Genomic DNA, 12398 nt, shown 5'->3' on the forward strand with positions numbered 1-12398 from the left:
ACCCCAGGATTGCATCCTGGTGCTAGGGCATGCTCACTGCTCCCCTTGATTTAGTGCTGACCCCTCTCTGTGCCGCAGGAAGAGAAGAGAGGAGGAGACAGTGTGGAAACGTATTTGATTCATATACATGTGAACATATACATATATTTCAGTACATGAAATATTCATATTTCTTTTGCCAGGATTTCTTAAATTGAACTCCAGCAAAAGGCTAATGCTGTAATGCAGTTGCTTTTTCCTTTTTGTAGTTATGTTTTATATTTTGTTACTTAATGATTTAAAGATGCATTGTCTTTCACCTCTTGAGCTGCCTTGCATCTCTCTCTCTCGTTTTCCTGTGTGCCCGATCCCCTCTTGTGTGGAAACCCATTTACAGGGTACAGGAGGTGGTGTAAGTAGCCAATTAGTGATATAGATATTCCTTCCTTTGGGGGGAAGAACAATGGTTTGAGCTGATAAGAAGATTTTTGAGAAGCAAACGGATAATAATTACACCAGTCTTGATATATATCAGTGTGTCAGATATGTCCTACTAGAAGGATGCGCGTTCACTGGGGGGGATGGATTGCCCTTCCGACACGTAAAGGTGAACCCGGCTGAAATTCGCCTGCCTGTGAGCTGTGCTGCTCGCCGTCGGCGTCCCGAAAGCACCCTGTCAACACGGCAGCATCCTCAGGGATGGTGTTTCCATGGAAATCTCGCTGGAGACAGTCAGCTGATGTCTGTTACCACCATAAACTTGTTTTCAGCTGAAGAAATCGCACCACAGTTCCCCATCTCCTTGAAAGATGTTTACATGTAAATGCTTGAAGTCCAGCCCGTACCACACGCCTGCTCGGGTCCCTGTTATTTCGTCTCCTGTGTGAGGAATCTGTAATTTTGTGCAAATCATGAGCAAAAGCAATGACTTTCCTTTCAACCCTGCCTATTTTGCTGGATTGAGGTGCTACTTTGAGGGATTTTCTGTGTGCAAGTGTTCTGAAGTACCAATATACAATTATCTTTGTTCTTACCTGGAGAGAAAATAAACAGAGAATGGCAGAAAGGAATTAAATGGACTGAATAGCAGAAAGGATCTGGCAACTGCCTTCCCCGGGCCAGTTGTGAATGTAATAAAGGATGTTCTGTTGATGCTGGGAATTTTTTCCTGATCCTCAAGCAGAGCTAATATTAGTGTTTGTAAATACTGAGAGAAGCACCTTCTCTGAAATGGTTTCTTTTGTATTCTATTTGTTCATTCATATAGGAGGAATTCATATAGGAGGAATTCATTCATATAGGAATTCAATATTCATTCATAAATAAATATATTTATTCATTCTTATGAGGAGGGGTGAAATAGGAAAATTTTAAAGGGCTCTTGGACTTCTAACATGGTTCTGTTGAATAATTACTGTTTAAACAGGCTTTTCAAACCCAGAGATTTCAACTCGGTCATCTTTCACACTTGGTGCACATTTAAAACCGTGATGGCAGTGGTCCCTGTGGTGCTATTGTGCTCACAGGATGTTATTTAAGCATGCAAATTAATTTTAAGGGACCCTATAAACCCAGGCAGCTGTTAATGTCTGTGCATGAAGTGTAGCTTGTTTTTAAAGTATTTTGTAACCTCAAAATAGCGTGAATGGCAGAGAATAAACTCCACCTCTACTGGATGTATGCAACTGGTAGCAGAAGGTCTCTGCTCAGGTTTTAAAATATCAGAGATTGCAGCAGTGAAGACAGAGGGTTATAATAAACCATCAGAGTGTTATAATAAACCAACAAAAGGTGAGTGATCCTAAACTTGTGTAGTGTTTTATCCAGAAAATAGGGCACACACCGCACTGCTGTACGGTGGTTGTGACGTGCTTTTCTGGGACGGTGCCGCTGTCTGATGCGTGTCAGACATCCAGGGCTGGAACAGGTTTCTTGGAAATAACACGCTGTGACTGCTAAAGCAAACACACGGACCCACACTGCTGCTGAATATCATTCCTGCTTCGGAAAGGAGTGAGTCTCCAGCTCCATTTGTGCTAATATCCTTTCCAACCCAGGCAGGGGGTTACAGAGAAGGCTTTTTTTCCTTAAGAAGGGAATAATGAGACTTTCATTTCCACAAAATGGTATATTGGTGCCTCTCACTTTTAGGAGAATGTGGCTTCTCTCTGCAAATCTCTGGATGACTCGAAGGAGTCGTGTAGTCCTTTGCTGGACAGGGAAGGTCTGCTATATTCTCTCTCTGTACTCATCATTTTTTCCCCTCTCTGTCTTTTTTTTTCCTTTTTTTTTTAAACACCGTTTTGTTAAATGTACTTGCCTCTTGACGTTTCTTTTGCCATCCTTATAGTTTGTTTCCCCAGCACAGATTCATTTTGTGCTTTTTTCTAATATTCATCTGAATAGCCTCTGTAGCCAGATTGCTACTCCTAAAAACTTCCTCCTTCTGCTGTGTGAGATGATGAGGACAAAGCTTTTAATGTGCCAAGTAGCAGTTACTTAAGAGACAAAAAAACCCCACCAAAACCCCACACCTTTTTATTTTGTCAGAACAGCAAGACCTTAATCCATGTCTAAATACTGGAATCATCACGGCTTTGCAGGGTTTGCAACTTATTCACCAAGATGATTAGACTTTCACTAAGAAACTTCGTTCTTACATTATCTGCGTGTCGTTGTGTTCCCAGTGCTGCGTGTGTGAATTTGAAGATGGTTGTTGCTCAGACTCATGATGATTGTTGGTTTCCTTTGAAAACAAAAAAAAAAGCAGGCTTGTGGCTCTGCCACTGAGCAATGTGGTGTCATCCAGTGTGAGATATTTGGGAAAGAAAGCTTCAGCCGGTAGAAATCCACCTGGTGCACTCCTTGGTGGGTGGCCCGTGGTACTGGATATGCAGAAGGGCACTGCAGTAACATGGGAGAGTGCTGCTTCCAGCAAGAAGCTGGGTAAGAAGGTTCTGCAGAGGGATCTGGACAGGCTGGATCCATGGGCCCAGGCCACTGTGTGAGGTTCAACAAGGCCAAGTGTCGGGTCCTGCACTTGGGGCACAACAACCCCCTGCACTGCTACAGGCTGGGGGAAGAGTGGCTGGAAAGTGCCTGGTGGAAAAGGACCAGGGGGTGTTGGTCGATGGTGGCTCGATATGAGCCAGCAGTGTGCCCAGGTGGCCAAGAAGGCCACCAGCATCCTGGCTTGTATCAGCACTAGTGTGGCCAGCAGGACTAGGGCAGGGATCGTCCCCCTGTACTGGGCCCTGGTGAGGCCGCACCTCGAATCCTGGGTGCAGTTTTGGGCCCCTCACAACAAGAAAGACCTTGAGGTGCTGGAGCAAGTCCAGAGAAGGGCAACGGAGCTGGTGAAGGGTCTGGAGCACAAGTGTGATGAGGAGCGGCTGAGGGACCTGGGGGTGTTTAGTCTGGAGAAAAGGAGGCTGAGGGGAGACCTTCTCGCTCTCTACAACTGCCTGAAAGGAGGGTGTAGCGAGGGGGGGGTCGGTCTCTTCTCCCAGGTAACAAGCGATGGGACGAGAGGAAACGGCCTCAAGTTGTGCCAGGGGAGGTTTAGATTGGAGATCAGGGACAATGTCTTCCCCGAAAGAGTTGTCAAGCACTGGCACAGGCTGCCCAGGGCAGTGGTGGAGTCCCCATCCCTGGAGGGATTTAAAAGCCGTGGAGATGTGGTGCTGAGGGCCATGGGTTAGTGGTGGGCTTGGCAGTGCTGGGTTAATGGTTGGAGTTGATCTTAAAGGTCCTTTCCAACCAAAATGGTTCCATGATTCTAAGAGTTATCTCAGAGTGAACCCAGTCTAGACAGTAACATTTCCTTGCACCTTTGAGACGTTTGACTTCCAAAAAACCCTGTTGACTTGAAAAACCTTCACTTTTTCAGCAGGTGTGAGGACCTGCACGCTGCCATTGCCCTGAGCTTTCTGGTAGAGGCAGACGTTGAGAGTGAGCGTGGCATCCTGGAAAGAACTAGCCTGGCAAGTAGCAAAGATATATCAACGTGTATAACATTGTTCTTGCTTTCTCTTCCCAGTTGATAGGATTGAGTGTCTCCAATGGAAAGGACCAGCTCGTGGTCTTCCACACGAAAGACAACAAGGATCTCATTGTCTGTCTCTTCAGTAAAGACCCCTCTAACGACAGCAGGATTGGCGAGCTGGTGGGAGTCCTGGCAAGTCACTTCAAGAGGTCAGTGTTGGGGATGGATTTTGTTGAATCCTCAGTCTACCGTGCCAAATCGGAAACTTCTCCTGAAGTCATTTTGATGCCAGTCTTGAGCTTTATCTGTGTTACTTCACTGTGTTACTGGGATACCAGAGCAACATCTTTTTCCTTGCATTTTTGGGACGTACTTTTTAGCTACAACACTTCACTTGCCCGTTGTACCTTCCCTGTGTGTGTGTGTTAGAGCATGGCTGTTTGGGGACAAATATCACTGAAGATGCATTTTGAGTGTGTCACAACGTCTCCTGAATAATTCTTACAGTCAGACTCTCAACATGTAGAATTTAGATGTAGATATTCCTTTCTCAAATTGCTCCCCCTGCCCCCAGTATCAGTAGATGATTTATTGCTTGAGCTGTAAAGTGTCATCTCTGTTTCCTGAAAGTTGTCTCTCTTGTAAATCCATGTGCAAAAGCTGTTTTATTGGTGAACCGAACACTTAAGCGGTTGTCTTGCATTGAGCTTCTTGTAGCTACACCTGAACTAGCAATAATCACCTTTATACCATCGAGCAAGTTCAGGACTGTCCAGACAAGCATCACAGCTGTGACTTCATTGCAGGCAATCACATAAAGGTAACTCTGTAGAGAAACGGTGCGTGGAGCGAACAGACCTTCGGAGTTGGTCCCTTGCTCCCATGGAACAGATTCTCACAAGGACTGATGCTGATCAGCATCACGTGCGTTTTGCCATTCACAACATCATCCTCCATTTATGACCGATAAAGAGGAGTCTCTATAGGTAAATATTCATACAGAGCTACAAGTGGCAGGACAATGAGAGTGAGTTTAGGTTACATTAGGTCCCTGGGTAATTTTTTTTCGTGAATTCAAGACGAACGTGCCGGTTTAGCCGCTCCTCACCACTACTGTGTGAAGTTCCCTGCTGTCTGTACTGCTGGAGGTAGGTGCTAAGTTCATTTGAAGTGAATTCTCAGCATTGACATAACTTGTTTGGAGAAATTCAGTGCTGAAAAGCAACAGAAAACATTCTCTGGTTTTGCTTTTCCCTAAGTATAGTTTAATTTCAAAGGTAGCTGTTGTAAAGCAACACACTTCATTTCAGGAAACCTGTGAAGTAGCTCGAGTTCTCTCATGTCTGGCGTGTTTTGAACACAGGTGACATCTTCAGACAGCTGATGCTCCTCAGTGCCTTAACAAGTCTCTAATGTTGGGAAGAGCTGTGAAACTGTTGATTACACTCCAAATCCTCTATATTCAGTGTTCAGACTGCCCTGGTTTGCTGTTCCTTTTGCTTGGCCCTTACTACAAAGTACCCGTCGTGTATCTGGTACAGCCATCGGTCTAAAATATTGTGCCTTTCACCTAAGGGTATAAACTATTGATTTCCAATTTCTTATACGGATTTTAACGATGACATTTTGATCTTTAAAAAGAATTTGTTTTTATCTAATCACTGTAGAAGAATGGTGGTTAAATAGTGTTATATGCTGTTTAATCTTCACTTAAAACAATATTAGCGTTTTTTTGCTGCTTCAAATGACAAATCTCAGCACAGCTGGTTAAATGGGAGAGCTGGTCTAAAAGCCCCTTTTTCTCCAACATCTAATAAAAGTTACTGGTTTAACAGTAATGTACAGGAACAGCTCATGTTTAATTTTCCAGATATCCAAATATCATGGTTTCCCTGTTCAAAGCAATATCTGTAAATCAAAATAAAAGGAAATATTCTTGTTTTCAGCCACTTTCCGTTTTCTAAGAGTTAAAAAAATCCTGTCAGGGAATGGGATTAGCTGACCCCTTGCTTGAGAGGCACTTTGGGAATTCCTCATTAAACGGGATTAGCCGAAAGTCACCGTGTGCCTCATGGTGAGTGTCAGGTTTCTCTGTCTTGCCCGTCAGAAGGTGGTTGCTGTGAAAAGAAAGTGGATCCGGCCGTAAAATCATGAGCCTGAAAGTTCAATCGCCGGGTGACCCTGTAATGGGACTTCAGAGCTCTGCTCCACCTGGGACGTGGGGAGCAGCGTCCTGGGTTACAGGGAGGGTCTCACTTAAGGTCTCTGAACATACAAAGTAATTTCCAGCCATCTCGATACCAGTCCTAAACTCCTGTTACGATGTTTTGGCAGGGGTAAGGTGGCACAGCTGCCCTCGGTTATGTGCAGCATGGTATTAATGGTACTGAAACACTTGTGTAATAAAATAATGTAAAATTCTAGGCCATTCTGTGTGTAGGAAAGATGAGGAGGCAGCTGGTGGTGACATCTATGCCAAGGATGCCTCAACCTTCTAATTCAGATGCTTTGTTTTAATTTTTATTATTTTTCCAAACTCTGTGAACTGGGAACTTCGATGCTGTTGGAAAATTTGGGAAATTTTCAGAAAAAAAATAGTTGAGGCATAAAGTTTAGCGATAACGTCTTTAGATGCTGTATCCTGGCAGCTGCTGTTGGAGAAGTTACACTGCATAAACGCTTCGAATTTGGGAACATATTGCCTGAGTTCACGTCTTTTCCCTTTGCCTGTGAGAATCTACCTGAGGCTGCATCTTTTTAGAATCATAGAATGGTTTGAGTTGGAAGGGACCTTAAAGACCATCCAGTTCCAACCCCCCTGCCATGGGCAGGGACACCTTCCACCAGACCAGGTTGCTCCCAGCCCCATCCAACCTGGCCTTGAACACTGCCAGGGAGGGGGCAGCCACAGCTTCTCTGGGCAACCTGGGCCAGGGTCTCACCACCCTCACAGCAAAGAATTTCTTCCTCATATCTCATCTCAATCTCCCCTCTTTCAGTTTAAAATTGTTCCCCCTCATCCTGTCACTCCATGCCCTTGTCAAAAGCCCCTCTCCAGCTTTCCTGTAACCCCTTCAGGTACTGGAAGGTGCTAGAAGGTCTCCCCAGAGCCTTGTCTTCTCCAGGCTGAACAATTTTTAAAATTATTCCTTGTAGGATTTTTCTTACTTTCAGGTTGTGGTCAAAAGTCACTATTTATATAGCATAAAACTAACATGATGCTTCCACGAGCTATAAAATTCTGGAGTAGCGACTTTGCTGGTTAAGACAGTGAATTGAATATAGTCGAGTTAACGGGTGGTCCTTAAGCCTCTAGAAGGTGTCTTAACTGATCAGTCCTGAGGACTCTTTCTGGATGTGCTTCAGAGCTGTACGTCACCAGAGAAGACCTGATCATAGCCAGGTTCCAAAGCCCTAATTGTTTTTACTCTCATCCTCTTGTGGCTCTGGCACTGTGTGTGTCACCACCTCCCTGCAGCGTGGAGGCATCATGATTTAAACACCATGGATTGTAAAGGCAGCTCAGATGTCATCACCAAAGGTGACCGAGACCCATCCTTTGTTCCCAAGCGCTGTGCTCCGCTCTGCAGCACACCCTAACTCAAAGAATTTATTTTTATTGTCTGTGCTAAAACACACACGGTCTTTTCTGTCTGACTTAGCCACGCGGTTCAGATCAATGTGTATCAGTGGCCTGCTCTCTTCGATGCTTTCTGTTCCCCTAATCCCAGTATTGTCTGCAACCCCAGTCGCTGGTTTTCTTCTAGGATTGCTGAAGGGAAGGGCGAGTTAAAAGAGCAGTAAAAAGCAATCACTGCAGAACTCCAGCAGAAAATCACTTGCCTGAGGATAATTTTGTATTTTCCATTGCACTTTGAAACCTGTCAGCCAATTTTTATCGTCAGTGTGTACTGGATTAATCTTCTTTAGTTCTGGGTCCTTAAACTGGCATGACTTAGAGCCGGTTGCATTGGCACTGCTGCACTATTGACCAAGCAGTAATTAGTAAAAATGGATCTCAAACAAATACAGAATCACAGACTGGTTGGGATTGGAAGGCACCTCTGGAGATCATCCAGTCCAACCCCCAGCCAAAGCAGGGTCACCCAGAGCACGTTGCACAGGGTCGTGTCCAGGCAGGTTTGAATATCTCCAGAGAAGGAGACTCCCCACCCTCCCTGGGCAGCCTGTGCCAGGGCTCTGGCACCCTCAAAGTCAAGAAGTTTCTCCTCATATTGAGATGGAACTTCCCATGTTTCAGTTTGTGCCCGTTGCCCCTTGTCCTGTCAGTGGTTACCACTGAGAAGAGTCTGGCCTCATCCCCTTGACACCCACCCCTAAGGTATTTGTAAGTGTTGATAAGATCCCCCTCAACCTGCTCTTCTCCAGCTGAACAGCCCCAGCTCCATCAGCCTCTCCTCGTAGCAGAGATGCTCCAGCCCTCTGACCATCTCCATACCCCTCCACTGGACTCTCTCCAGTAGCTCCTTGTCTTTCTTGAACTGGGGGGCCCAGAACTGGACACAGTTACTCCAGGTGTGGCCTCACTAGGGCAGTGCAGAGGGGGTGGAGAACGTCCCTCGACCTGCTGCCCACACTCTTCCTCATGCACCCCAGGACACCATTGGCCTTCCTGGACCCAAGGGCACATTGCTGCCTCATGGGGAACTTGTCCCCCAGAACTCCCAGGTCCTTCTCCACAGAGCTGCTTTCCAGCAGGTCACCCCCAGCCTGTACTGGTGCGTGGGGTTATTCCTCCCCAGGTGCAGGACCCTACACTTGCCTTTGTTGAACTTCATGAGGTTTCTCTCTGCCCAACTCTCCAGCCTGGCCAGGTCTTGCTGAAGAGCAGCACGGCCTGCTGGGGTATCGGCTACTCCTCACAGTTTGGTGTCGTCAGCAAACTTGCTGTGAGGGTACACTCAGTCCTTCATCCAGGTCAGTGATGAGTAAGTTGAACAAGACTGGACCCAATACTGTCCCCTGAGGAACACCACTAGCTACAGGCCTCCAACTAGGCTCAGCACCACTGATCACAACCCTCTGAGCTCTGCCTTTCAGACAGTTCTCAACCCACCCCACTGCCCAATGCGATGGGCTGTAGGTTCCTTTAAAGCCTCTTACCCGTTCTTATTCCACTCAGGGCTTGGCACGAAGGTGTCTTTCGGAAGATGACGTTCCTTGACTTTCTCTTTTACGCGCCTTAAGTATTATAATTTTGCTCCCTCTGTGCATTTCATTACATTGGCTGAGACGGGAGCGATTTATTTGATTGTGGAAAAGAAGAGGTTTGGTTATTGGGCTTAGCGTCATGTGCACGTGTGTCGTGTGTATGTAATGCAGGAGTGTGAATGTGTATGTATGATTTATACATACATATGTAAAAAATGGGGGAAATATACGTATATACCTATATATAAAAAATATTGGGGGGAAAATCTGTGCCATAAGCCTTTCAAAACAAACTGAAATAGGAACATGTGTGGTGTGAGGTGTGCGGTTTGCTCAGGCTTCCCTATCACAGAATCACAGAATCAATGAGGTTGGAAGAGACCTCTGGGATCATCGAGTCCAACCATTGCCCTGACACCACCATGTCAACTAGACCAGGGCACTAAGTGCCATGTCCAGTCTTTCCTTAAACCCCTCCAGAGATGGTGACTCCACCACCTCCCTGGGCAGCCCCTTCCAATGGCTAATGACCCTTGCTGAGAAGAAATGCTTCCTAATGTCCAACCTGAACCTCCCCTGGCCAAGCTTGAGGCTGTGTCCTCTTGTCCTGTTGCTAGTTGCCTGGGAGAAGAGGCCGACTCCCACTTTGATTTATGGCGTTCGGGGCGATTAGGGGCATGCTGCACTCATCCAAAGTTGTAAGCAATTCTAGTGAAATCAGTATTTACGGCTGAAGCTTTGAATACCAGGAAATCAGTCAGAAGTGCACTTTTCTTTCAAAGAAAAGCTTTTCTGAATGTCCTAAAGCAAAGCTAAGTGGTTTCCCCTAAATCCATACCAAGGGCTGAGCAGCCTCTGCTCCCCCAGTGCAACGCAAAGCTGCTGCTGCCCCTTCCACCCTCCCCAGTCCACTTAGACCATAAACTCTTTGGACCAGGATCAGTTTGTTTAATAGTATTTATCATAAGAAAGCTTTATGCCCAGATCCATCCCCTACGTGCCACCACGCCGCCGATGGCAGGCAAAGAAAGGTGCGTGTTGTAAGGACGCACTTCCCCGTGCTAATCTTGCATAGCCTGGAGAAGAGGAGGCTCAGAGGTGACCTTAGTGCAGTCTACAACTACCTGAAGGGAGGTTGTAGTGGAGTGGGAGTCGGCTGCTTCTCCCAGGCAACTAGCGATAGGACAAGAGGACACAGCCTCAGGCTTTGCCAGGGGAGGTTCAGGTTGGACATTAGGAAGAATTTCTTCTCAGCAAGGGTCATTAGCCATTGGAAGGGGCTGCCCAGGGAGGTGGTGGAGTCGCCATCTCTGGAGGGGTTTAAGAAAAGCCTGGACATGGCACTTAGTGCCCTGGTCTAGTTGCCATGGTGGTGTCAGGGCAATGGTTGGACTCGATGATCCCAGAGGGCTCTTCCAACCTGAGTGATTCTGTGAAATCAGGCGTCAGAATAAACACTAAGCAGAGTCACAGGCAATTTGGGGACATTAAATATATTTGGTACAAATCAAAGAACTCACAAATGGGTTTTTTCTGTTTTTTTTTACTCTTTGCAGCAGTTCATGTTGTGGCAAACAAAGCTTCCTGCAAACACATTTAAGTGAAAGATTTTAAAATTCACCATTATCTAAATAGTGATGTTTAAGGTTAAGCTCCGAGAGTGCTGCCTGCTGGGTGATTGTTCTTAACAGTATGAACGCCAAGATGTTTGTCAGATAAATGGAAAGAAACACTCTGTAAATACACATTTTCAACCCGTTGTGCAAGGGGGAGGACGAGCATTTTATACATTTTTGGTGCTGTCTGTACAAAAAGGCAGAGGAGGTTCAACACGATTTTATTTTTTCTTGTTTAGGAGCAAATCCTCAGCTCAATTATGAGCACGGTCTGCAACACAAATCATTACATAGGAGAGCCTAATTTGATTAAAATCGATTCAATAGTTTTTATTTGACTTTTTTCAACTGATATGAAGAAATGGACCTTCCAGCTCAGACCCAGGTATCACGCAACAGGTTAAAAACCCTTCAATTTCTCATACAGATGCTCTTTCACAACAAAACTGCACTGATTTTAATCGGTTTAAAATTGTTCCGTTCTTTTAAAGCCGTTTACCTTTCTCTTGTAGAAACCTTGGTTAACTGCTGAGACTAATAGATCAGTGCGAGTTAAAGCAGAAGCATCTCCTCTGTAGTCAGGGACAGGCTGGAGGAAACGATGAGGCTTCACACTCTTGGTTTCTGGGACAAAGAAAGAAAGATAAGTCCAAAGTGGTATTTGAAAACACAAACGTGGTGGTGTGCTGCTCACAAAGGGGAAGGGTGTTACAACTGCTGGTATCGAATTAATCTGTCACTTCAGCTTTGTGAATGCTATGAAAATTATCCGTTAACTGATGATGGGTGTCAGCAGTGCCCGCAGCTGGGACGGTGATGAGTGCTCTAGAACTGGAAGTTTCCATCGATGCTGGTGATTTCTTGTAGGCTACATGGGATCAAAAGGAATCGTAGAATCACAGGATGGTTTGGGTTGGAAGGGACCTTAAAGACCATCCAGTTCCAACCCCCTGCCACGGGCAGGGACACCTTCCACTAGACCAGGTTGCTCCAAGCCCCATCCAACCTGGCCTTGAACGCTGCCAGGGAGGGGGCAGCCACAGCTTCTCTGGGCAACCTGCGCCAGGGTCTCACCACCCTCACAGCAAAGAATTTCTTCCTAATATCTCATCACAATCTCCCCTCTTTCAGTTTAAAACCGTTCCCCCTCGTCCCATCACTCCATGCCCTTGTCAAAAGTCCCTCTCCAGCTTTCGTGTAGCCCCTTCAGGTACTGGAAGGTGCTAGAAGGTCTCCCCAAAGCCTTCTCTTCTCCAGGCTGAACAGCCCCAACTCTCTCAGCCTGTCTCCATAGCGGAGGGGCTCCAGCCCCCTGAGCATGTTCGTGGCCTCCTCTGGACTCGCTCCAACAGCTCCGTGTCCTTCTTGTGTTGGTGTCCCCAGAGCTGGACGCAGCACTGCAGGGGGGGTCTCAGGAGAGCGGAGCAGAGGGGCAGAATCCCCTCCCTCGCCCTGCTGGCCACGCTGCTGGGGATGCAGCCCAGGACACGGTTGGCTTTCTGGGCTGCAAGAGCACATTGCCGGCTCATGTTGAGCTTCTCGCCACCCATCACCCCCAAGTCCTTCTCCTCAGGGCTGCTCTCCATCCATTCTCTGCCCAGCCTGTGTTTGTGCTTGGGATTGCCCCGACCCTCGTGCAGGACCTT

At 46.5% G+C, this 12398-nt stretch overlaps 1 protein-coding gene across 2 annotated transcripts in view; it reads left to right on the plus strand.

The window, feature by feature from the left end:
* The window catches only part of MYO1D (myosin ID), a 185082-nt gene that overhangs the window by 106397 nt on the left and 66287 nt on the right, over positions 1 to 12398 (plus strand). Inside the window, exons 21-22 of one of the 2 annotated variants that reach the window (XM_068419053.1) lie at positions 4019 to 4173; positions 10992 to 11024. In XM_068419053.1, the coding sequence (XP_068275154.1) occupies positions 4019 to 4173; positions 10992 to 11016 (180 nt within the window). In that variant the 3' untranslated portion in view covers positions 11017 to 11024. Of the gene's footprint in view, positions 1 to 4018; positions 4174 to 10991; positions 11025 to 12398 lie in introns of those variants that run through there. The other variant, XM_068419052.1, reaches the window with a different exon arrangement.

Source organism: Nyctibius grandis, chromosome 26 (genome assembly GCF_013368605.1).
Source record: "Nyctibius grandis isolate bNycGra1 chromosome 26, bNycGra1.pri, whole genome shotgun sequence".
Lineage (NCBI taxonomy): Eukaryota > Metazoa > Chordata > Aves > Nyctibiiformes > Nyctibiidae > Nyctibius > Nyctibius grandis.